The sequence below is a fragment of the Sarcophilus harrisii genome, chromosome 3 (assembly GCF_902635505.1).
Source record: "Sarcophilus harrisii chromosome 3, mSarHar1.11, whole genome shotgun sequence".
Taxonomy (NCBI): Eukaryota; Metazoa; Chordata; class Mammalia; order Dasyuromorphia; family Dasyuridae; genus Sarcophilus; species Sarcophilus harrisii.
In genome coordinates this window covers 428,616,913-428,644,380 of record NC_045428.1, presented here as the reverse complement: position 1 = coordinate 428,644,380, position 27,468 = coordinate 428,616,913, and the positions used below count along the sequence as shown (strand labels likewise).

General features: G+C 32.9%; 1 protein-coding gene across 8 annotated transcripts in view; it reads left to right on the top strand.

Annotated features, from left to right (window-relative positions):
• NBEA (neurobeachin) overlaps positions 1-27,468 on the top strand; it is a 727,838-nt gene that overhangs the window by 645,559 nt on the left and 54,811 nt on the right. For all 8 annotated transcript variants that reach the window (XM_031960710.1, XM_031960705.1, XM_031960707.1 and 5 more), the window contains 3 exons: positions 2,129-2,248; positions 16,650-16,802; positions 23,318-23,485. In XM_031960710.1, coding sequence (XP_031816570.1) covers positions 2,129-2,248; positions 16,650-16,802; positions 23,318-23,485 — 441 coding nt within the window. The remainder of the gene's footprint in view (positions 1-2,128; positions 2,249-16,649; positions 16,803-23,317; positions 23,486-27,468) is intronic.

Sequence of the window (27,468 nt, the reverse complement as noted above, 5' to 3'; positions counted from 1 at the left end):
AAACTGAAATGAAATGGTCAGAAAGTTAGGAAGAAAACTAGGAAAGACTGGTCTCTTGAAGAACTAGAGAAAAAAAAGTATTGTTATAAATAACAGAAATGGCCAATATTTAAACAGTGCTTGTCATGTTCCTGGCACTGTGCTAAACATCTTTCCATTATTATTTCATTGATCCTCACAACAACTTTGGGAAGCAGATGCTGTTATTATCCCCATTTTACAGATGAAGAAATTGTGATTGTGAAAAGGTGATTTGTTACATAACTAGAAAATGTCTGAGGTCAAATTTGAACTCAGATCTTTCTGACTTCAGATCTGGAACAATGTCTACTATGTCATCTAGCTGTTACACCATGGCCACCAGATCTTATCATTGACTTGCACTGGGACCTAATGCTTGCCGGCCTTGAACTGCATTCCCCCTTTATCCAAATGAGACATCATCTTTCCTGACAATCTTCCAAGTTGTATTAGGCTGGAAAATTATTTTATCCTGTCTTTTTGTTTGTTCTGCTATTGCAGAATTTGTTTTGAGGCTCTATTTTATAGTTATTTGGATATGAATTTGGGAGAGTTCAGATGATTTCCAGCTTATTTTCTACCATCTTGGTTCTAGCACTCAATAAATGTGTTGAATAAATTAATAAAATTGCTTTTATACACAACTGTAATAATAGGCTTTAATCCTTTAGATTTTAAGCTCTTTGAGGTCAGGGACTATCTGTTAATTGTATCACCATGTTGACTGGGACTGGAATGGATTGAATTGGCAAGGTTAATTAGGCACAGTTCAATCATTTATTCAACAAACATCAATTACTGATTGAGTTCAGAGCACTGGGTTAGGTACTACTGACTGATAAGAAATAAAATTCCATGTAGGAAAGAATATTAAAATTCTGTTAACTAAACCTACAAAGAGAGGCTTTTTAAATGCAAGTATGGAATTTCTAATTTATTCATGCATATTTCTTCTATTCACATTGATTTTAGAATCAGAAAAAAATTTTATATATTAGGAAAATATAAGATGTGGAGAATCTACTACACCATCACAGTTCTATAAACATTGGCAATTTGTTTGACTGAAACTATTTGGGAAATCACCAGAAATTTCATTCCTAATTATTTTTAAGTAGTCACTAAAGTGCCAACAAAGCAAATGTAGAGGGGAAAGTCCCAAAAAACATTCTCTCTCAACTTAATTTTAATTCTTATCCTTTCATGTTTATCTATGCTTTTTTGTATTCTTAGCATCACTGTCAATTCCCAATAAAACTCTCCCTTTGTAACAAAGTAAGCAAAACAGACCAAAACATTGAATTTTGTTTTACAAGTTGTGTTTTGTTCCACTTTCATACCTCTCTAAGTCAAGGAGAAAAACATGTTTTGTTACCAGTTCATTGTGGTCAAGACGACTCATTATCATGTTGAATTGAGTTCTGATGTAGTTTAAGATTTTTTTCTTTTACATTATTGTCTTCGATGATAATTTCAATGAAGTTGCTATATCTCACATCATTTCCAGGACAAATTTTGTGGTAATTTCATCATTATCTAGTTGTATATGCACATTTTGGATGAGTAACCAATGAAGTCCCAGGCACAACCTCACTCATTTTTTCTGTTGTCTCTTTGATATTCCTCTACCCTTCACTGCACTATGAAATCTATGCTTCATAATCCACTCCAAAATGTCTGTGTCTCTTGTCTGTTTCTGTCTCCTCTTCCTGTTTCTCTTCATCTTTCATTTTCTTCTCCTTCCCTCTCCTCTTTTTCTCTTTGCATATGCATGTACACATATATGTTAAGAAAAATTACTTTGCTTAAGGGCAGAAAAGAAATGGATTACAGTTAAATAACTAAGAAAAAAATAAGGTTTCATCTAACCTAAGACAGTTTTTTCTTAGTAGTTAAAAAATTGAACTAAGGTAAACAAGTAGATTAAATAATTTCAAAAGGTTGTGACCTTACATCAGTAGAGGGAATACTAGAAAGTAATGAAATCTCAGAAATTTCAGGGTACCATAGTAATGTAAAATAGTTATCACTGTAACTTGGAAAGATTCTCATCATCTATTATGAATGATCATTAATATTGTGTTTTGTTTTGTTTTGTTTTGTTTAGGAACCTTTCACAACATTCTTTCTTAATGCAAATGATGGGAAATTTGACCATCCAGATCGAACCTTCTCATCAGTTGCAAGATCTTGGAGAACAAGCCAAAGAGATACATCAGATGTAAAGGTAAGCTTTAGTAAATTTAGGAATTAGAGGATTTTTTTTTTCCTGCATTTCAACTGCTGAAACCTAAAGTATATGCTCTCAATTTTTTTCCAAATGGGAATAAAAAATGTTTACATTTCATTTTTGGCACATTATCATAATTTTAAAAGATATACATCTAAACTTCTAAAATAATCTTATATATAATAGAAAATTATTAAATATTCTTTTTTTAATTCTATGGTTAAGTGTTTTGTTCTTTTAAAAATCCAATCTAATTTAAATCAAATAATCAGGAGGTGGAGAAAAGCCCAATAAATTGCTCTTTCCTGCTGTTAATTCAATATTTGGTCTATTCCATAAAACACAGCAGGAACTGGATTTGACCTTAAAGTGTCATATTGATATAGCTTGCCCAGTCCTGGGTTTGCATAGCCTGGGGCAATTAATAAAGCATTAATGACAAGACCCATTTAAAATGTAGGCTTTTCTGTATAGCTTTAGCTTTTACTTGACTGTGCCTGAGGATATTATGCAACAATACATATTAGATTAAACCAACATACATACAATATACAGAAACAGCCAAGAGCAGAGTAATTTTATAGTCATTATTATTTAACTATTGTTAAATAGAAAAGTTTATTGTACATTTACATGTGATCTTTTAAAAAAAAAAAAAAATCTTTCAGGATTCTGAACAATAAAATCATTTCCTTATTCTCATGGTTCTCATTTTCCCTGGTAATAAGGCTACTTGATCAGATTTGTCCATGTTTAGGTGTGCTTCATTTAAAAAGCAAATTTGTTTCATTATTGTCATATTGTGGAATATAAAAATTTGCTGTTATGAAAACTTTTTTTTCTAATTTAAAGTAATGAAAGATAGTAAGGTCCCAGTTGCCTTTTACTTCCTTTATTTGTGGGGAGAGAGAGACAGAGACAGAGACAGAGAGAGAAAGATGAGGCATGTGAATTTTATTCCTATCAGTAGGTATTTTCTCAAGTATTAATGTATAATAATGCACATGATTAGGAAAAAAGAAAACCTAAAGTAAATCCCAGATTTTTCAAATTCTAAAAGCTTACATTTTTCTTCCAGCAATGTAATCTTTCATTGAAAATTGATCTAAAGATTTAAAGAATCTATTTTCTCCTGAAGTTTAGCCATTTTTTGTGCCATGCACTTCTTTATCTGATGAAGCCTATGGACCCCTTCTCAGAATAATATTTTTAAATGCATCAAAGAAAGTACATAGAATTACAAAGGAAACCAGCTATCAAAATATTTTTTAAAGACAAGTTCATGGCCCTCACTCGGGTTAAGAACCTTTGCTCCAGGACATATGACAAAACCATATTCTTTATTTGAATGCTTCCCCTATCCTGCCCTAACCATGGACTCTCAAGTGGAGATGAACACTCCTAATACTTTCAGCCACACTATGATAAATAATGTGGAACTTCTGAATTGGAAAATTTCAGAAGATATAAATTAAAGACTGATATTTAGATTAAGTATGTCTGAATAAGTTTATAACACTTTTTCCAAGGGCTTCTGACTTCAAACTTAGTATCCTTTTCTACCACTCCTTCCTAAGAAATGGTTCTGAGAAATCAAAAAGCTATTGAGATAAAGAGCCCAGAAATAAGATTTATAACAAAAGTATTCTGTTGGGCTAAAATCTGTGTTATAAATTGTAGGCTTCTTGAGGACAAAAACTGTCTTTTGTCTCATTTTGAATCCCCTGTACTTCACTGAATGCTTAGCACATAGTAGGCACTTAGGTTAACTACCTAGAGAACTCAGTGGTACAGAGAGAGGCTTGAGGAGTGAGGCTAATTAGGAAGCTCCCATAGTAGTCTAATTAAAAAATGATGAGGAAGTGAACTGTGATAGATGCTTTGTAAATGCAAAGAAGGTAGTTAAAGACCATTTGCTTTATTTTAGCAATTAAAATCTGACTAAAAGAGTGATACATTTTTAAGTATTCCTGTCTTTTTATTTATTTATTTGAAAAAACAGAATAAGAAAAACAAAAAGAATACAAAACAAAATAAAACAAAAGAGAACATTGTCATGTGCCCAGCAGAACATCAGGGAGAATTCAAAATATACAACAATAAATTATCAGATCAAGACAGTATATATGTATTAGTAGAAAAAATTATGTTTTATGAGTGTCCATTTTTTCTTTACTTCCTTGTAAATTGTTCTTTGATTATCTGCTATGCACCTTATTTACTTTATTCTTTTTCCCCCCTTTCATTCCTTCCACTACCCCCAAACTACAATTAAGAAATGATCTATTTATGTATACATATGTTGATATAAACACACACACACACACATACACACACACACACACATATATCTTTCCAATCTCTGCTGACTCTTTAATTAAATTCTGCTCCATAACTTGCCTTACTATTTCTTTTTTTTTTTTTTTTTTTTTTTATTTATTTTTTTTTTTTTTCATTATGTGAAACTTCTTTTTTTTTTTTTTTTTTTTTTTTTTATTTAATAGCCTTTAATTTACAGGATATATACATGGGTAACTTTACAGCATTAACAATTGCCAAACCTCTTGTTCCAATTTTTCACCTCTTACCCCCCCCCCCCCTAAATGGCAGGATGACCAGTAGATGTTAAATATATTAAAATATAACTTAGATACACAATAAGTATACATGACCAAAACATTATTTTGCTGTACAAAAAGAATCAGACTCTGAGTTATTGTACAATTAGCTTGTGAAGGAAATCAAAGATGCAGGTGTGCATAAATATAGGGACTGAATTCAATGTAATGGTTTTAGTCATCTCCCAGAGTTCTTTTTCTGGGTATAGCTAGTTCAGTTCATTACTGCTCCATTAGAAATGATTTGGTTGATCTCGTTGCTGAGGATGGCCTGATCCATCAGGACTGGTCATCATCTAGTATTGTTGTTGAAGTATATAATGATCTCCTGGTCCTGCTCATTTCACTTAGCATCAGTTAGTAGTAAGTCTCTCAGGCCTTTCTGAAATCATCCTGTTGGTCATTTCTTACAGAACAGTAATATTCCATAATTTTCATATACCACAATTTATTCAGCCATTCTCCAACTGATGGACATCCATTCAGTTTCCAGTTTCTAACCTCTCCCCACTCAGGGATCCTTCCCTTGTCTTCTTCCCTGCCCCTTTGCTTCCTCATCCACCTATCCCTTTTTATTTCTTTTTAGATTTTAGAGGGTGCTATATCCTTCCTGGCATCTATGCAGAGCTGCTTATTGAACCCATTCCCTATATGAGTAGCTTTCAGAACTAGGAGCCCTCCTCTCCCTCTAATGCTTCTGTGTCTATTCTTCTGCACCTCATTTGTATAACATGATTACTATTTTTTACCTTAACTCTGCCAGTCTTTTTTTTGAGCTGTCCTATTATTTTTGAAGTACCTTAAGTATATAGAATATATTTCCCACTTTAAAAAAACAATTTGCCCATGTTAATTAAGTTCCTTAAAATTTATCTTTGATACTAACTCTTATATATTAATTTTTCTGTTAAGATTGGATTTGGTTGATAAACAGTCCTGAAAATCCTCAAGTTCAATGAATGTCCATTTATCCTCATTCAATATTATAAATAAGTTTGCTGGATATGATATTTTTGGCTGCAGGCCTGATTCTTTTGATTGTTGGTAGATATGATAGCAGGACCTTGGTCTTTTATTGTAGCTACTAATAAGTCTTGAACAATTAATTCTAATTGTAGCTGCAGCATTTTGAATTGGTTTTTTTTTTTTCCCTTGTTCCTTGCAAATTTTTCTGTTTGATCTAGGGGCTTCAAAATTTTACAATAATATTCCTGACATATTCACTGATATATTTCTTATTTCCTAATCATGTGCATTATGATACATTAATTCTTGAAAAAATGCCTACTGATAGGAATAAAATTCACAAATTACCTCTTTGGGATGGTGATCAGTGGATTTTATTTATATTTCTACTTTCCCCTCATGTTCTATCACTCCAGGACAAATTTCTTGGATTATTTCCTGTATTATGGTGTCAAGGCTCTCTTTTGGCCACAACTTTCTGGACAATCTAATTACTCTTTTATTTTCTCTTTATCTGTTCTCCAGATCTGTCATTTTTCTTATATTTCACATTCTGTTCTATTTTCTCATTCTTTATTTCTTAGTCTCTCATAGTTTCATTGGCTTCCCCTTTCCCAATTCTAATTGTCAAAGAATTATTTTCATCTTTGAGAGACTACCTCCTTTTCTAGTTGGTTAACTGTTTTCCCATAATCTTGTTTTTCTTGGATGGCTTTCATTTATTTGTTTATCTTTGTTTTTTCTCAATGTCTCTCATTTGATTTTTAAATTCTTTTTTAAGTTCTTCTATAAATTCTCTGTGGGTGGGGAGCCATCTCAAGCCATCCCCTCTGCCTTGGTAGCCCAAACCAAGTGTTTCCCCTTTCTGCAAGTGCCCACAGCCAGCAGGGCCCCTGCTTTGCTGCTTCTGCACTCACCAGGTGCTGGTTCCTTCTTGCCCAGAGCAACTGGGTCTGATATTCCCAGTCAGCAGAGGTTCCCTCTGGTGTTCCCAATCTGGTGTTCCCTGGTCTTCCAGGATTCAGACCCTGACTCTCCAAACAGGCTAGGATGTGAAAGTTTCTATGGTTTGGGGTGAGGCTCCAGCCAGAGTCCCCACTTGATGTTTCTGTGCCAGAAGATGTTAGCACTTCAGAAAGATTAATCCCTTTCTTCAGATCTACACTAGTTCTATCCAGAGGACTCCTGTCCTTGAGTTTTCACCAGTCTATGTTCACCCTAAGGTACAAATTTGTTCTGTTTGGGGGGAAATTTGGAGAGCTTGAAATTTACTGGCCTACTCTTCCATCTTCCCAGAACCCTCCCCCCAATGTTCCTTGTCTTTATCAATAATTTTCTGCTTAGATTAAGACCCCTTTAACCTATGCATTGGTAAACAGGTTAGGTAGTTATCTAGTAGCTTCATCAGATGTTTTATTCCAGAACTGAAACTGAGTCATACCTCAAAACTAGCATTTTAAAAACCTGATTTTTATTTTATGGAGGAACATAATGAAGAATTCCAATATAATTTTAATGAAGCACAAATAATATTAATCCTACTATTATACTGAAATAGGCATAACAAGGATTAAACAAGGATTTTTATAAAGGAATTGATATATATATTGGAGCACCTTGCAAATGGTCTAAATTCTTATCCTAATTCTATGATTAAACTATAATATATTTCATGAATAGTAGAAATTGTTAATAATGTATAATGGGTATAATAACCTAATTGTTCTTAAAATTAAAAGTGGTAGTAGTATGACTAGACACATTTCTTTCTCTTTTAGAATCATAGAAGCATAAGCTATTGGAGTTGGCAAGGGTCCTTACAAAAAACACTGTTTGCATTTGAAATTCTGGTTTAATAACACAGCACATAGTCAGTTCAGCATTATATGTATTATAAAGTTTATTATTGTACCATAAGAAATGATGAAGAGAATGGTTTCAGAGAAACTTGTGAAGACTTGTATGAAATGATAACAACTGAATGAAGAGAACCAAGAAAACAATTTATGGTAAAGGCAAGAAGATCAACCACAATTCCAAAGGATTAATGATGAAACAGGTGACCCATCTCCTGATAGGTAAAAGATTTATAGTACAGAATCTCATGTACTCACATACACATCAAAATATATACATATATATGTGTATATATATATATATCAATAGTATATACACACACGTATATATACTTATACAAATATTTGTATTTCAAACATGAAAAATACAGAAACTTGCCTTATGTGTCTATGCATTTTTTAAAAAAATAATAATAGCTCTTTATTTTTCAAAATACATGCAAAGATAGTTTTCAGCATTCATCCTTGCAAAACTTTATGTTCCAAATTCTTCTCCCTCTTTCCCTCTCCCTCCTCCCCCAGATAGCAAGTGATCTAAGAGTTAAACATGTAATTCTTCTAAACATATTTCCACATTTGTTATGCTATCTAAGAAAAATCAGATCAAAGGAGGAAAAAATGAAAAAGAAAAAAAAAAAAAAACAAGCAAGTAAACAAACAATAACAACAACCAAAAAGGTGAAAATACTATATCGGGATCCATTTAGTCCCCATAGTGCTCTTTCAGGATGTAGATGGCTCTCTCATTACAAGTCTATTGGAATTAACCTGAATCATCTCATTGTTGAAAAAGAACCAAGTCCATCACAATGGATCATCACATAATCTTGTTGCTATGTACAATGTTCTCTTGATTCTACTCACTTCACTTAACATTAGTTTATGTAAGTCTTTCCAGGCTTTTTTGAAATCTTCCTGCTGATTGTTTCTTATAGAACAAGAATATTCCATGACATTCATATACTATAACTTATTCAGCCATTCCCCAACTGATGGGCATCCTCCCAGTTTCCAGCTCCTTGCCATCACAAAAAGGGCTGCTACAAACATTTTTGCACATGTGGTCCTTTTCCCTTTTTTGTGCTCTCTTTGGGATATATACCCAATAGAAACTGCTGGATTAAAAATAAATGGTTTGAGAGTCCTGAGCATAGTTCCAAATTGCTCTTCAAAATGGTTGGATCAATTCACAACTTCACCAGCAATGTATGTGTCCTAGTTTTTCCACATTCCCTCCAACATTTATCATTATTTTTTCCTGTCATCTTAGGTAATATGAGAGGTGTGAAGTGGTACCTCAGAGTTGTCTTAATTTGAATTTCTCTAATCAGTAGTGATTTTTAGCATTTTTTCATATGACTAAAAATGGTTTTAATTTCATCTGGAAATTATATTTTTTAGTCATTTATCAATTGAAAAATGGTTTGTCTATACATGTTTTAAAATTTTTTTCCACCCTTAAACTGGGGGAAAGAGGAAAGTAATTGAAAGCTGATTGAAAAAATAAAAATTTATGTTTAAAAATTAAAATATAGATCTTTATATGCAAAATTTGAAAAGATATTACTTGTACATATTGCATCCAATTGTCAGAATGGATATATATGAATGGTTTGGTTTTCTTTATACAAAAGTATTTTCAAACTCAAATGTAACACGCTGCTGAAGCATATGAAAAAAAGAATGAAAAAAGAACAACTGAATTCATTCAAGCATAATTCAAAATCAATTTCTTGTCAGTTGACAGCTTTGTTTTCAAAATAACCAGATGTATTATTTTTAATTTTTTAATTTTTCAAAACTTCTTTATGTTTATAATACATTAATATTAACTTGTTCATATTTTGGTCTTAGTTATTTTCACTGACATAGTAAAGTGCACTTTCTTTGGTCATTTGCAAATAAAAACATTCATTCCTCGTTTTGATTTAAACTTGATCAATAGAGCATATATTTTTATTAGCCTGGAAACCCTGGGAAAACTGGCATAAAATAAATAATTTTATTTTATCTTCATTAATATCAGCCTTCTCCTCTGGTAATGACTACAAGTTGGATGAAGGATATGTCTTAATAAATTAACCTTTCCAGATACAAGTTTTCTAGAAATAATCTTAGTGTGATCAGTGAGCTTTCAAACATCTACTTTTCCCTCTTCTAGGACAGTGTTCAATAGCAATGAAATTCAAATAACTTATTTTTCTTATATTAATATCTCCTAATGCCTTACAAACTTGTTATACTACTTTTTCAATAGCTGTGTAGATGTCAAAAGAGGTAGCAGTGACAAAGTGTCATTAAGATGACATAGTATAAATTCATACAGTTAATGGAGGTGCTCACTACTGGCTCATTGACCCATAATGAGGCTCTTGCAGAATTAATGGATGTCTTGGGATTAATCTTTTGGAAAAGAGAAAGGAAAAAAAAGATGGCAGCTTTAAAACCTTGCGGTGAATTATATTAGAAAAGTGAAAACGTCTGGAATGGATTTTATTTCATTGAAAAACTATAAAGTGGTATAGTCCCTTAGCAAAACATATTAAACTGAAATGTCAGATCTGATGTAAAAGGTATACAATTATAATAGTGTTAATAATGGTCTTCTATCACTTTAAGACATACTTTTAAGTTTAATTTCTCAACAGCTTGCACTTGTCATAAGCTTATAAATTAGAAAATGGTTTTAAGGATATTTTCTTATATGTAGACAGAAGGCATATAATATTATTAACTGTACCTTGGGGTTTTAATATAACTATTAAGACAAACTAGGGATCACATTTACAGATACAAAATGCCTGTTATAATATTCATTTTGTCATTTCTCTAACAACATTTGGGTTTTAACATTTTTATTTAAGAAATTTTAAGCTACATGAAATCCTTTGAAAGTTATATTTGTATTGAAAAATGGAAATCTAACCTGTTTTGCTGAATAGATGCATGAAAAGAAATGGAAGAGATTACTAGTATGAAGAATATTAAAGAAAACACATTGGAGCATAATAAAATGAGGAAACTATTACAATTCAATGGAATTCAGTTCTAAAGTATTTGCTGACATTAAATAGCATGACAATATAATAAATTCTATGATAAAATAAAGAAATCTGTATAAAATTTAGATTTTTATGAAGAAAACATAGGGACCAACCCTGTTGCCCCCAAATTATCTTAAAACAATCATCAGTTCTATCAGGCAAAAAGTTCAGTGAATAATTCTATTTCTAATCAGTTGTTTGTCTTGCAGTGCAGGGCCCAGGTTTGTAGAACCAGCTTGAACCCAACTGATCATTAAATTTTTCCTTTGAGCATTTATACTTCAAAAGTCAACGAACACTCTAAACCAGGCCGTAATATATTATTTTGTTAATAATCTAGACTTAAGATAGTAATCAGGAAATGTTAATAATGTAGATTAAACTTCAGGAAGTGTTGTGGGGATATTTTCTTTTCTTTTCTTTTTTTTTCTTGGAGAGCCTCTTCTTAAACATTTACCAGCACATCTGAAGATGTGGGTTGAGGCGTTCTAAAGTTATGGTTTGAACCCAAATCTTCCTGCTTCCAAAGCTAATCCTCTGTCTACTCAACTGCCTCTTAATTTTTTTATTGCATAAAAAAATGAATTTGTTTGATGAAATTTTATGCTTTTCAACAAATATGGTAGAGACAAAGTATATTCAAGTTCCAAGAAAGTTATAAATTTCCTTAGTCATAAACTGTTGTTTTTTTTATAATATGCACATACTTAAAATTTCAAAAATCCCTGCTGTAATTTGTTTAAAGGTTACAACCCCTTTATGTCTTAGCTGAAGGTTTCATCAATTCACATGGCAAAAAAACATAAATAGATTACCTGTCAACCAAACTTCTGGTGATGAGTTCGTCTATATTTATCTTGAATGGTTCTCAGATCATAGACACATAATCTCATGCCAGGCCTGTATTTGAAGTCTTTTTTGTTCATTAGTTCCCAAAATTACAATGACATATAACATTTAAGAATCTAGGATCAGCTCCATATTATAATTAAGCATCCAAATAAGACTTTAGTAGAGTTAAATGAGCAACTCATTTATTACATATTGTTATAAACATTGTTGTCAAAATGAATTATAAAATTAAATAAGTAATTTGAAATTTTTATCTTTTTCAATTTTTTAAAAAACTTGTCATTTTTTTCCTTGCATATAGTTGTTTATTTATGGACCATAAATGCATTGTTTGGGTTATAAGATCATAGTAAGGCTTTTTAATGTCAAGATAATAAGAAGGAGATGGAGCTATAACTACATTTTTTTATTAGTAATCTATTTTAAAGTTTGCCTTACTAATGTAGTGATGTTAAATTATTTGGCAATGCCTCTTTGATGCTCATAAATATAAGTCATTCTTAAATGGTAACTTTTGTCCCATGAAAGCATTTTCATGTTTAGAACAGATTTCTCTGTAGTGTTAGTGAAATATGTTATTAGTAGTTATACTAGAGGCTGGGGAATTTCTCCCTCCTGTTCTCCTTTTAGACATCAGTAAGATATAAAAATGCAAATTGCTGTTACTATAATGGAGTGCTAGATTATAGGATTATAGAAGTAGATTTGGACGAGACTCTAAAAAGTTCTTCTCCTCAAAATCCTTTTTTGTAGATAAGCCTAAGCATTAGAGGTGGTTAAGCATAAGAGAATAGTTGCCCATGTCACTGCTTTTTCCAAAATATTATACTACCTACTCTCCTCAATTTCTATAAGTGGTATTCACTGACACATGTCTGGAAATATTTTTAAGACAACAGGATTCTATAAATTTTAGAATATAAAATATTAATGCCCTTATGTAGCTCCAAGTTCTAATTCTTTTACATGATTGTATCTTTATACTTAACAAATTAGTTGTTCAGCAAACATTTACTAATACATACTATTTGCTAAGTATTGGCAATACAAAGAAAAACTGAGACAGTCTCTCTCCTCTCAAGTTCAAGTTTTAATGGAGGAAACAACTGTGTATCAACACAGTATAACTTGGGAAAAAGAATAGAAGTCTTCAAATAAGAAAGGAATCAGGAGGTAGCACCATCATGGAAGGCAGAGAAGAGGATAATTAAAAGGAAGTGAGTGGTCAGTACATCATACTAGCAGGAAGATTAAGGATGAGAACTGAAGAAAGACCATTGGATTAAGCAATTATTGGTGACCTTCAAAAAAGCTCTTTCAGTGGAGTAATGGGAAGACTTACCTCTATTGATTGTTCTCTATATGCAAATGACACCAAACTTTACGGACCTGAATTTCATAATCTGTGTCTACATCTGCATTATATGATCCTGTATTTCTGACTGCCAGCTAGCTGCACATCTCCACATAAATATACTGAAACCTAAAACATCCTTTGCCAGTCCATCAGCACATTAATATGACTTTCTCGATGCTTTCTCAAGTCCCTGGCCTAATACAAGTAATACCCTCTTGTCAGGTCTTTTGGACAGTTGCTGTCCTGCAAGTACATTATTATTGCATCCTAGTGTCAAACCCAGAAATGCTTCCCTTCCCTTCTCCTTCCCCTTTACTAGTTCCACCTTCTTGCAAGAATTAGAGAGTCAGGAATTAAGGATTATTAGCTGCATTATGAGGTTACTGGGCAGAGTTGAGGTATGGGGTGGGGAAGGAATGATGTTGCAGGACAGGCATTATTGTACCTTCCAGTGATTTAAATAAAAGTCATCAATACATCATGAAGGTGAAGGGCAGGATGTGGCATAAGTGGATCTCCTAAGGTCTTCCTGAACCCCTGATGAATTCATCTTTTGATTTTTCTCTCCCTCAGCAATAGCCAGCCTCTACAACTTGGAAGTCTCTCCCCAAGGGTTCTTCCCCACAGTTTCCCAAGTACTAGAATGACTTAATTGTAGCATGTTAAAAATAAAGAATTAGTACAAGAAAAGCAGTGAAAAGAGTATTAATAGGGAAGTAAATGATTGGTAGAAAGAATATAGTAGTCATCTAGGGACTGTGCAAGATAACTAAAAGATATCCTATATACTGTGGGTATCTTTGCAATATCATTTTCACTTTCCCCTGCAAACCAGACCATCTGCCTAGCCTTCCATATCCTTCTAGTCACTTTTACTCTCAAAGTCTTAGAATCATATTGATTTTTCCTTCTTCCTCATCTCCCATATCCTGACAGTTGCTGAACTCTGTTGATTCTACCAAAGAGGTATTTCTTGCATCCATGTAAAATTGATTTATTCTTTCATTGATTCAGTAAACATTTATTAAGCTCCTATTAGGTGAGATATACTATGCTAAGTACTGTGTGAATTACTAAGATAAATACAGTATGATCATTGTCGTTAAGGAGTCGCTCATCTGATAAAGGTATAAGCATGACATATATGTAAATAGTGATAATAAAATCAGAATATAATAAACAAATATAAGTACTACCAATAAAGTTCTATGAAGAAGACATCACTATGGACTATAGAGTTCGAGAAATCATCATGAAAAGTGGAGCATTTGAAATAAATGGGCCTTAAAAGTATTTTCCATTAAGATAGAAATGGATTGATGTTGGGAGTAAATAAGTTAGCAGGCCCTTTTTCAGAGATACAAATTTTAGTTCAACAAATTATCCGTACTAATGGTCTTTCTACACTAATAAAAAGCACCTGCCTTCTTTCTCTTCATTGTATTCCAGAGGTAGGAGGTCTTAACACTTCAGCTTGCTCTCTCATCCTTACCAATAAAATGATAGAGCAGACTTTGCATATGGGGTAGGGATGACCTGTACGTGCTTAAGTAGCTTAAGTAAATATCACCATGAAGGTGACAGTATACTGGTAAAGACCAGTATGTGCCGTAAGTAGAACTCATAAGGGCTTCTGAACCCCTGGTGAGTTCCTGTCTTGCTCTGTCCTGTCCCAGCAGTAGTCTGGAAGGCTCTTCCCAAGGGCTCTTCCCCATGATTTCCCAAGTACCAGAATGACTAGTTGTGGCTCTCTGATAGTTTTATTTGTCAATTTATTCTGATATCTTAGCTGTTTTCTGTTAGCACCATTCTAGGACTGGGTTTAAAAAGACCTTAACATAATAAAGTGATGGGTCAAATATTAATAGAATTAAAGTGCTATCTTGGTTTCAGAAAATCAGAAGAGGAAGTTTTTAACAAACTGCCTCCATTTTTTCAGTGAAGCCTGAGACAAGGTTCTGAGCTGAGACAATGAAGAGAGAGAGAGAAACCCATAGGAAATCTGAGGAAAAACAAGAATATTTAGAACTGTAAGGGTGGGACAGCAAATTGATTAGGGAGGTATAAAAGGTTATCTCCCTGCAATGATGGCCCAGTTGAGATTATATAGCAAAATTGTAGGATAGTATAAAATCTAAACGAATTTACAAAAAAGTAAAGGTAGGGAGAACAGAAGAAGGTTTACCCAGTCCAGCACTAGTAGAGGAAGACACTAAAAGGGCAATAGGAAGGAAGGACTATTATAACACTTCTCCCTCAACCAGCATTCCTGAGGGGCAAAGAGTGGAAGTGTAAGCAGTACTAGAGGAGGGTAGTCAGGGAAGCTATAGATAGAATCAGGTCTTAGTAAGGGCCACAAAATAAAAAGAGAAGAAAAGAAGAGCAAAGATTAAAGCCAAGTTGGTTCTCTATGGAGCAGGCTCTCTAGAGAGCTCAGTAGAAGGGGTAGATTATCTTTGGAGTATGACATGGGTGGGGAGGGGTTAAGGAGTACAGGAATAAGAAAAGGGACAGTGGAAAATGAAGAAGGGAGTTAAACATAGCTAAGGGTTCAAGATCACTGAACTGGAGAGTGTATGAGCAGGTAAGAGTTTGTTAATCACTGAATGTGTTCCGAAGGGTTATTCATGTCACTAGGGGTTTGGCCTCAGTGATGTCTTCTTGGCGCATTGGGAAGTTCAGGTAAGGAAACCAGTGAGAGAACTAGAATGGAATAACATTTCTGTCCAATCCCTTCACACCAGATCAGGCCAGATCAGGAGATTAGTGGAAGGAGTATGAAGGAGTAAGAAAATAGATATTTGAAAAAACAGATGTTCATTGAGAATAGTATTTTAAATTCTAATTCTAGGTCAGCTGCTTAAACAAGATAACCAGAAACGGAGAAATTTATGGTTTTAAAAATCATATCTATTTTACTTTTTCTTCAGAATGATTTAAATTGCCCAAAAGACATCACAAGTTTCCAGTCACTTTATTGCAGACATAAATCCAAGCATCCCAAGTATTCTTTCCTTGCTATTATTATTTACCATTCAAATCATATGTGTTAAATATTTTTGAACTCTTTATTGACAATTTTCATAACATCCATTAGCGAATATAAAAATAGTTTTATTTGGGTTTTCCTTTGACAAATTCAAAGAGTTAATTATGAATTCCATTTTTAAAAGCTCATTGTAATTAAAATATGTTATAATTGATAATGCTGCTGAAAAAACAAAAAGAAAAAGTAATAGGAACTTATTTTTTAAATTTTACACATAGTTTTCCTTGATGGAGTCTTGATGACTTTTTTAATTGTGTGAAATTTGATTTCATAAAGTGACTATTTTGGGCTTAATAAAACTAGCTCATATTTGTATATTATTTTACAATTTACAAAACATTTTAGATATATTTTCATTAATCAAAGAGTTTTCTGTTGTTATTAAAAAAAATACTCTCTTCCTTGATGCTAATGTGGCCTGTTTTTAATTAGTATTCTCTCTTTAATACAAGATGAATGGTCAGACCACATACAAAAAAAAAAAAAATTAATCATATCTTCCTTGAATATCTTATTCAAAGGGGAAAAACAGAAGGGTTGTTTTGTGTTACATATGTGTGTGTGTGTGTGTGTGTGTGTGTGTGTGTATAATGTTCAATAATAATTCAACTGTTTTATGCAGCAGGTGTAATATGCTGTGCTTATGTCATTGACAGGAATTAATTCCAGAGTTTTACTACCTACCTGAGATGTTTGTCAACAGTAATGGATATAATTTGGGAGTCAGAGAAGATGAAATTATTGTCAATGATGTTGACCTTCCCCCATGGGCAAAGAAACCTGAAGACTTTGTACGAATCAACAGAATGGTAAGATAGATTTTGGTTTCTGCTTGAACTATTATGTTAATGCTAAATAATCTATATATTTATTTTTAGTGTTAATAAATTAGAATTTTATATATGTGAAAATATGGAAAAGTTTTAAAATTTAAGAAGAGAAGGGTTTTACTAGTTTGTCTTTTGACAGATCTATTGTATAATGAATATTTGTTCTCAACATATATCTTTTCCACATTTACATTTTTCCTTCACAGATACTACAGTCCAGTCCTACTAAGCTCACTATACTAGTACATCTCCAGTATTTTATCTTTCTCCTCCTTCTCTGTGCCTTTCCTTTGCATAAGCTGTACCTCATTCCTGTAATGTAGTTTCCTCTCAATATCTTTCATCTGGACTACTGCATTGACCTTCTTATTGGTTTCCCTGCCTCAAAGGATACCACATCCCCCATTTTCCACTCAGCTGCCAAAATGAATTTCTTCACATTTAGGTCTGTCTGACCATGTTTCCTCCTTCCCTCAATTAACTCCAGTGATTCCCTATTACTTTCAAGATCAAATAGAAAATCCTTTGTTTGGATGTAAAACTTTCATACCCTGGCTTTTTGCTATCTTTCCGGCATTCTTACTCTTTGCTCCCCTTCATATGCAGAATTATTCCTCTAGAGTTACATTCCTTCTTTTGACTCTATGTTTCTCTTGCTTGAAATGCTCTTCCTCATCTCCAATTCCTTGATTTCCTGACTTCCTTTAATACTCATCTTAAAGCCCTTCATCTGTACACCTTTCTTTCCACTTTTGTATAATTCTCATTATTAAGAAGATTTTCCATATATCATTATTAAATGTGTCTTTTTGTAGCTTCTACCCATTGCTATCAGTCCTGCCTTGTGGAGACTCTTCTCAGATTAAAATTCTAACTTCTCTTCCACAAAGCCAGATGTTCTTAACCTTTTTTTGTGTCATGGTCCCCTTTGGCAGTCTGGAAAACCTACGGACACCAAAGAATAAAGTTTTTTAGTCCACAAAATACAAAGGAAATCAACTATATTTAAATATAATCATCAAAATATTTTAAAAACAAGTTTCTAGATTAAGAAACCTTAAACAGAAGAAACCCCTTCAAATATCTGAAGACAGCTATCTAAATATCCAGACTTCTTCCCATGAAAAATGCCTAATGCCTTCAATCAGTCTCAATATAGGTATAAATTTTAGGTTCTTTACCCACCATGGTTACTTTTTTTCTAGAGATCCTTAAGCTTAACTATGTCTTTTCTAAAATGTGACCTTCTAAACTATGCATAATATTCTAGTTTTGGCCCAACCAGTGTGGAGTGATTATGATCTCCTGTTCCTCCTGGAATCTGATCCTCACTTAACATACCTTAAGGCCACACTGGCCTATTGAAATAAGGCCACTCACTTGTAGCCATTGGAATCAGGGCTCCTTAAATGTGAGGAATTTGATATGACATTTGATCAATTTCTCTTATCCTTTTCAGTTTATTTGGTCCTAATTGACAGATTATGTGGTAACACAACTATCCTGCAAGTGAGAAGAGGACATCCAAAAAATTTATGGATACAAAAGAGATCTGTAAAATGTAATGGATATGCTTTGAGGTCAGCTAGAAGAAGGAGATGCTAAAACCCATCCAAAAAAAAAAAAAAATCTATGTCCAGTTTTGGCATGATGTTGTAGTTCCCCAATTTGGGCTGGTGTCTCAGCTTCAGAGATGACTTCTCTTCCATTTTTAGAGGAAAAGTCCTGTCTCTATGTGTGTAAGAAATGACCCTTCCTTTTTGAATGATCCTTTGATGAATAAAGAACAGCTATTTCTTTTTTGTTTTTGTTTTTGTTTTTTATTATAACTTTTTATTGACAGAGCCCATGCTAGGGTAATTTTTTTATAACATTATCCCTTGCACTCACTTCTGTTCCAACTTTTCTCCTCCCTCCCTTCATCTCCTCCCCCAGCTGGCAAGCATGTTAAATATGTCATAGTATATTCTAGATACAATATATGTGTGCAGAACTGAACAGTTCTCTTGTTGCTCAGGGAGTATTGGATTTAGAAGGGTTTGGATTTAGAAGGTATAAATAACCTGGGAAGAAAAACAAAAATGCACACAGTTTATATTCATTTCTCAGTGTTCTTTCTTTGGTTGTAGCTGCTTCTCTCCATCCTTGATCAATTGAAACTGAGTTAGATCTTCTCTTTGTCAAAGAAATCCACTTCCATCAGAATATATCTTCATACAGTATCGTTGTTGAGGTATATAATGATCTCCTGGAGGAACAGCTATTTCTTTCCAGATAAACACTTTGGGATCTTTGGGAGCAGTCACTGACTGAGGGAAATGAGAATATTGAAACTATATTTCCTGATTTACCCAAGGCTAGTCAAGAAGAGAGGTATAGAAATTTTTATTTAAGATGCTAGATGCTACAGGATCACCTGAATACAGATGAATATTTATCTATAACATCATTAAGCAAAAGAGATACCTCAGACAGTTTTAAGTGTGGAAGCAAAGGGAAAGAATTAATTAATGCTAAAGAATACATGCCATGTGATTTTTATTGTTCAGTACTGTGCAATTCTTTGTGATGCCATGAACCATAGCACACTTTTCTTTCTTCCACTTTCTCTCAATCTGTCTAGCTTCATGTTCATTTTTTTCATAATTCTAGCCATTTCATCCTCTGCTATCCTCTTTTCCTTTTAACTTCAATACTTTGCAACATCAGGGTCTTTTCCAAAGTCCGGTCTTTTCATTATGTAGTCAAAGTATTTCAGCTTCAGTTTCAGTATGACCTTCCACACAAGAACCTGAAATAATTTCTTTTAAGTATTTAACTGATTTGATTTCCTTGCTGTCTCAAAGACTCTCAAGGTTTCTCTAGCACCCCAGTTCAAAAGCATCAATTCTGCCACATTTACCTTTCCTACATTGCAGTGCCAGGAGAATTTCCTTGGGTTATTTTCTCAAATAAAGATTTAAAAATTTCATTGCTACTTTTTTTGTTTGGTTTTTTTTTCCTCTTGATATTCTACATGGGAAATGTTTGCTCAGATTCCATAGAGGAAAGATAGACTCTCAATGCACGGAAATCCTAACAAGGCATTACTAATTTAGTTAAGTATAAATATGTGCATGCATGTATATATTCTGCAGCAAGTGGTTTAATTCATTGACATTTTTCAAAGTGATAAAATGCAATTTGAAAAATTTTTAAATTTTACTAAGTAAAAATTATGTTATACATGTAATAAAAAAGAACATAGAACTATAGACACTAAATATTACAGATATTGCATTTTAGTGAAAACTCTTCACAGATGTAGATTATGGTATAGTAACCATGCAGGTTATTTGTAAATCCACATGAATTGTCTAAATGTGGCTTAAGGGGAATTATGAACAGATATTTCTGAAATTTTGCCAACCCCTTTCCAAGAGACATTGATACTTTCCTAAAGATGATATGAGGGTGGTCAAACTGTTTCTGTTCTCATCTAATAAGGTAACAGACTAGAATTACATCTATCCCCCCAAATATTTCTAGTATAAGAGAATCTTTTTAATATTCAAGTTGCTTTCTTTGTCACCATTCCATAAAGAGGACAAAGTGTACAGACTTGATTCCTGTCCAAATACTGATTAAGTGAAAGGCCATTGAAAATAATTAATAGTAAGCAAATCCATTTATCCAAGCAGATAGCAAATAGGAGTCAGAGAAATTATACAGATTATACCAGAAAATAGAGATTGAATGAGCTCTTTAGATAGGAATAAGATCTCAGTTTAACTAAAAAAAGCATTGATCTCACCCAAGGGAAATTTTTCCAATCTCTAGGGAGATAAAGTAGAAATCTTAAGACATATTGAGGAATCCGTTTACCCCTAAAATGCTTTCCAAAATCTTTTCTCTTGTTCCCTGGAGTCAATCCCAAAGAGTCTGAAATTTCCTGTGTACTATCTCAAAGAAAGAATGAAAATTCTCTCCTCTCCAAAGCTCTCCAACAAAAATTCTCTCTGCCTCTCACATAGACACACAGTATTATTCTGTGTACCAGTTATGCAAATTATTCCCGTCTTGAAATCTTTGTTATACAGAAATACTTAAAGAATTGGAAAGATATCAATTACTTGGACAGTGCTGATATAATAATAAAAATAACAAATACCCAAATTAACTCACATATTCAGTGTCATACCTGTTAAACTACTAGTTATTTTATATGATTAAAAAATAATAATAGAACTCAATTTGATGTTCAAAAAAAAATCTTGAGAAATAATTGGGGGTGGGGAGAGATGAGAATGAAAATAAAAGAGACCTAGCAGTGCCTATTGTCAAACTATTCTACAAAATTTTAAACAGCAAAACTATTTTCTACCAATAAGGGGGAAAAGCAATGGAAAATATTAGCTATATAAGTTTTAGAAGTAAAACAGTTTCATAGCATCAGACAACTCACTGTTGGGCCGAAAACTGCTAAGAAAACCAAAAAGCAGCTTGATGGAAATTAATAGTAATTTTTATCTCCTATCATTAAAAGCACTATGTGATTGCATGACTTAAATATAAAAGGGAATATCATAGTCATATTATAAGAGTTTAGAAGCAAATAATACTGGTTAGAAGAAGAGTTCTTGACCTAATAAGGAGTAGAATCACAGGGATAAAATGGAAAATTTTGATCACATAAGGATGTGGGGGAAAGGAGGATATGTATTGTGTGAGTGTGTGTATGTACACATATTCCCAAATAAATTCCACCAAAAAGAAAATCCATATAAATCAGTATATTTATTTTAGCAAAGAACTAGAGACAAAGTGAAAATTTCTACACATTTACTCCAGAAATGATAAAACAAAAAAGCATCATAGCAAAAAAAAATTAGAAATAAAAAGAAACTAATTTGAATACTTCATTCTTAATGTACCAAAGGAGGAAAGCCTAAGCTGAAGAACTTGTGAGGCCTTCCAATTCCTATAGCCTCTGAGTGCTCTAACCAGGAAACTCAAGTCAATCTGCTCTAGCCAGAAAGTTAGGAAGAACACAGGACTTCAACAAGGAGGTTCCTGAGCAGCCAAAGCTCCTACTTAGAGGTCTTCAATCAATTCAAATACCTTTAGGGCCCAGTCCTATAACTATCATCACCACCACCCTGTCTCATCAAAAACAAAATCTTTATTACAAATATTTATTACAAACAAGCAAAACAGACTTCCACGATGGTCATATCTACATATGTAGGTCTATAAATACATATGTATTTATATATGCATACATACATACATGGATATGTGCTCTGGAGTCCACCTCTATATCTGGAAGTAAATGGCATGTTTTCAGTAGTAGACCTTTGCAATTGTAATTGGTCAGGACATTGATAAGAGTTCCTAATTTTTTTTAAAGTTGTTTGTCTTTAGTAAATAAACATTTATTAAGTACCTACTACATGCCAGGTAATGTCCTAAGCACTGGGGATATAAAAAGAAATAAAATATTGTCCCTGCCCTCAAAAAACTCACAATTTAATATACAAACAAATGTGTACAAACAAACTATATTACAGGATAAAGACACAAGAATTAAGAGGAGTTGAGAAATACTTTCTGTAAAATATGAAATTTTGGTTGATACTTAAAGGAAGTTGAGGAAACCAGGAGATAGAGACTAAGAAGAAAGTAGAGCATTCTAAGTATGGAGGGTAGCCATACAAAATGCTAAGAACTGAGAGATAAAAGCTCTTGTTAGTGAACAGCCAAGGGTCTACCATTATGTTGGATAGAAAGTATAAAGAAACTAGAAAGATAGGTTGAGGCTAAGTTATAAAGGGCTTTGAATGCCATATTATGTTTTTGATCCTGGAGGCAGTACTGCATTGTTGTCTTTGTATAAATTATTCCCTGGGTTCTATTCACATTCAATAGCAGGTCCCCCACTTCTCCCCTGGTTTCTCTGCAACTATTTTCTTCATTTCTTACTTACATTACTTATATTTCATTACTTAGCACATTCATTTTTATAATTTGAGAATACAAACAACATTCAGGTTTATTTGTATTCTTCAGAAATGAATAGTAAAAGAGGCATCCTAAAGTTTTAAAATGTAACTTTGACTTACATTATTATTTATACTGAAAAATAGCCAGTTATGTTATAAAAAATAGCATAAAAATTGGTATTTTGACCCAAAAATGGGCTTTCATAAGCATCTTTATTTTTAAATATCTTAGATATTGTACCTTACCAAAAAAATAAAATATTTTCTCAGTATAGGATTTATTTAAATCACATGAATAAATGAAACAAGATAATTTTTAGAAATAAGAAAAATCTTCACATAGATGGATGATTAGTACTAAGATACTTGTTTTCTTTTCCCATCTGTAGTTCTGATCAGAAATGTTAACTACAAAGAATACATTCTACTGATTTACATTTAGAATGTTGCTAACTACCACATAAGAAAAAATTATCTGGAAGTTTTTTTATTTCTTTTATTTCCCCATTTTAGGCCCTAGAAAGTGAATTTGTCTCCTGCCAGCTCCATCAGTGGATTGATCTTATTTTTGGCTACAAACAACGAGGACCAGAAGCAGTCCGTGCCCTGAATGTTTTTCACTACCTAACATATGAAGGCTCTGTGAACCTGGATAGTATCACTGATCCAGTACTCAGGGAGGTAGGTGTTAAATATGATATTATTCTAAATTTTTATGTCATCTCTAAAACATGAATTTGATTTAGCCTCTTTTTTAGAGTAAATTTCCCAGTGACATGGCTTTATACAAAACACTGAATTTCAGGCCCTTGACAAAATGTGAAAAAATGAATGTGTTAGATGTCAGAAATAAACAATGAGGTCAGCATGTTGTTGTTCTCTCAGAATTTCTGACATACATCAGATGGTACATTTCAGCATATTGTATTCACTTTCTTTTACTTTCCGGTGTATTATGGAAGATGAATTAAGCATTTATTATATATGTTATTCATAAAACTTAATGTGAACATTTAAATATAAATATTTCATATTAAAATATGGTCCTACAGTTTTAAGATAGAAAAGCAAAATTGAAACATTTTAGACAGATAATACAGCAAAAATTTTTGAATAAAATGGAAAAATTCCTTGGCAGATGTTTTATTTTTCAATACATTCTCATCATGAAATGTTTATAGTTTGTAAAATGGATTGATATATATAGAGTATTTTAGGGAAATTATTAATGTAAAACATTATTGAAATCACTATAACAGTACATAAAAGAATTTTTAAATGGGTGAAAAGTGTGAAGATGCAACAGCTGCTAGATAAGTGTTGCTGCAACAAAACTGGACTCCCAGTATTCCATTCCCAGAGATAACTTCCATCTGCTGTATGAAAAATGTTTATATACTGCAAAAATATAGAATTTTTTTAAATCTCAAGGTTGGAAAAAATTGTTGATTTGGAAATTAATCACTACTGAAGGAACATTTATATCCATACAGGTTATTTCTTATCTTTTTTCTTTTAAAAATCCATTTATTTTGAATAGTTGGGAACACAGAAAAGTAGAACTTCATAAGTATCAGATCCTTAAGCTAATTATTCAGAGAACACATTGTAAGTATGTAATTAGGGGCAATATTGTACAAAATTACATTCATAAAGAAATAGAATTTTTCCCTGAAGCAAAGATGAGAAGCCAAGTATTAAACAAGTAAAAATTAGGAAATTTCTTTGTTTACCAGCATACCTGATGTAGTGTTCCAATTGTATACAAGCCTGTAACCAAATTTTCAGAGACAAAAGCCTAAGTTTATAAGTTATGCCTTGAATAGCATAGTTTGTAGTTGTTACATATTTGAACTTTCATTCTATTGTGGTCTTATGTATGGCATTTAATTGATTTCCAACAAGTTAAAAGAAAAGAAAATTTTATATTTCTATTCTAACACTGAAGTGAAAGTATTCTTTCATTTAAAATAAGCATATTTTGTTTAAGATCAAGTATAGTAAGTATATTTCTGGTAGATTCATCTCTTAACTGTGATTTCATAAGCATGTAGGAAGCTCCCACTAAGCAAACTCTCCATCAGTGAAGATCAGCAACTATTCTCAAATTTACAGTTTAATATAAGCTAAAAGTCTTGTTTAAGATCACATTGCTAATATAGATAATTCTTGCTTTGCATTATAAAAATTCAGTCTTAACTAAAGAATTCTGAAAGAAATCTGCCTTCCACAAAAAATTTTACTATGCAATTCGTACTCCCTCCCTCCTTCTCGCTCGCTCTCTCTTTTCCTCTTCTCATCTCCCATTTCCCTGTCTACTTCTCTCCCTCCCTCTCCTCTTGTTTCCCTTTCTCCCTCCCCTCTTGTTTCCCTTTCTCCCTCCATCTGTCTCTGTCTCTGCTTCTGCTCCTCTCCTCCCCTGGTCTCCCACTCCCCATGCAAAATAAAACAAACCCCCAAAAAAGACAAACTAAAAACCCTCCAAGTAAAAGCAGGAGCTTGGTTTGAGATCTCTGAAGCCAAAAGAGGAGACTTTGAGGAAACCACCCACCCACTTCCAAGTCTAGCTCCATATGACTGTCTTCCAACCTTTCTTGTCTGCATGGGGACTATATGCCTATCCCTATCCCTGCCTTTATTTGACCAATTCTCTCCTGAGTCCATATTCTGACCTTAACACTGGTGTTCCTCCTGCTTTCTCTTCTCTGTCTCCAGCCTCCACATATCCTTGAACTTTGTGCCAGTCCCCTCCTCCTGTAGGCCCCTGGTCCATCTTTTGCCTCCCTCCTTTCCTTCCCCATCTCTGGGCAAATTCACATTACAAAATTGCTTTATGTGGAGATTTGCAGATAGTGCACATGAAGAGCTGTCTGTATATCAGAAGTCAGAATCAAACCCAGATCTCCCTGCTTCTGAAGCCTGCTCTCTGTTCTCCATGATACACATGATACACATCAATACACATTAAAGAATGTGTATTGATATTTATGGAATCTGAAAAACTACAGCAGATCATTACTGTGATGAAGAATAAACTGATTTAGGTTAATACAATGACGAATTTGATTCTAAAGGACTGGTGATAAAATATGGCTTTAGAAGAGAAATGATGGATTATGGGTATAGAATGAGGCATGTGTTGTTATTTACCAGGTATTTGTTCCTTTTACTTTTTTGTTATAAAGGAGTATGAGGGAGGAGCAGAATAACAGCAAATGACAATGATATAAAAAAAGGAAACCTAAAGTATCAATAAAACTTTAAAAAAAATAAACTGATTTGTATAAGGATTGATAATAGCCCTATCCACCACTCACCTTGGGCAAGTTGTTTCCTCAAGTGTAAGATGAAGTTGGAGTAGTTGAAATCAAAAGTCTTGTCATAAATCTGTGTACCTGTGATCTGAACCATAGGATACCTAGTAAAAAATCAATAAAATTAGTGCTTTTAGATCAGGAGACTGTTGCCATAAGTGATTTCTAGCCAAAAATGCTTGCTTATCATCGATAGCAAAAACAGTCTGCTAACTTGTTTGGTGACTACTCTAGGTAACTCTAGGTAACAGGTGACTAACTAAAACATGACTGGTTCTTTGTATTAATTATGGTAAACATAGTTGCCCATGCTTCATATAGCTTTATTCTGAGATGTTTCTACTTGCCCCTTTTTCTTCCCATGTGCAAACATGAACATCAAATTATTTAGGATAGGATTATAGGTATCCTAGGGAGCCCCAAGAAGTATTAGGCATAACTCTCTAAAATCACTTGCAAATATATTATTCCATTTATCTTACTCCAAGAATATCAGATATCTGAAAGACATATTTAGAATTTGCCCATGTAGTTCTTTTTCCCCTAAGTAAGCCAATATAGGTCCTAGTATGTATTCCAGAGATGTTCACTTGGACCCTAAATTAAAAGTAAAAACAAATTGCTTAAAAAAAGAAATTCTATCGCCTAAACCCACTAGAACCTTCACTGTAGTTCTAAATTAGGAAATGGTTCCTCCTGGCTAAATTTACCTTTTAAGCTCCTTATTTCCACAAAATAATTTTGCATTTATTATAGTTAAGGCTCCTGTTTCTTAAAATATAGATTGGTATACCAGCAGATAGAAAGGAGTTAATTCATCTCCTAGAGCGCCAAAATAAGATTGGAACTTTGAAGATATCATCTGAATTCACTAACTTCCTCTTAAAAAGATAAATTAATTTCCCCCCATATTTTTAATAATACATAGTATCTTTTTAAATTTGTCTTTTCAAAATTACTATAATCACTAGTCTTTTAGCAAATAATCTGCTTTTTTTTTTTTTTTTTTTTTTTTTTTTTTTTTTTTTTTTTTGGTAGATCTTATAATTTTATGGTTTTAAACTTTAGTTACCTTGAAGGAGACATCAGTTTAGGGTTTAGGTCTAAAATGTCTCTATAGTTCTAATTTGTGTGTATTTGCTTATGCAATTGGTTTCTTTTGTTAAGACATACACATAACTTTGAGCTTTGAAATGAATGGTAAAACTTGAAGAGCAGCCTAAGGTTATTGATTCATTCTTCTTTGACAGGTGAAATCATGGTAACAGCACTAACCACAGCAATTATGGCATTAAAATGTCAAAAAATTAGAGGTCAGAATAACAGATAATTTTCTTTCCTATGTCAGAT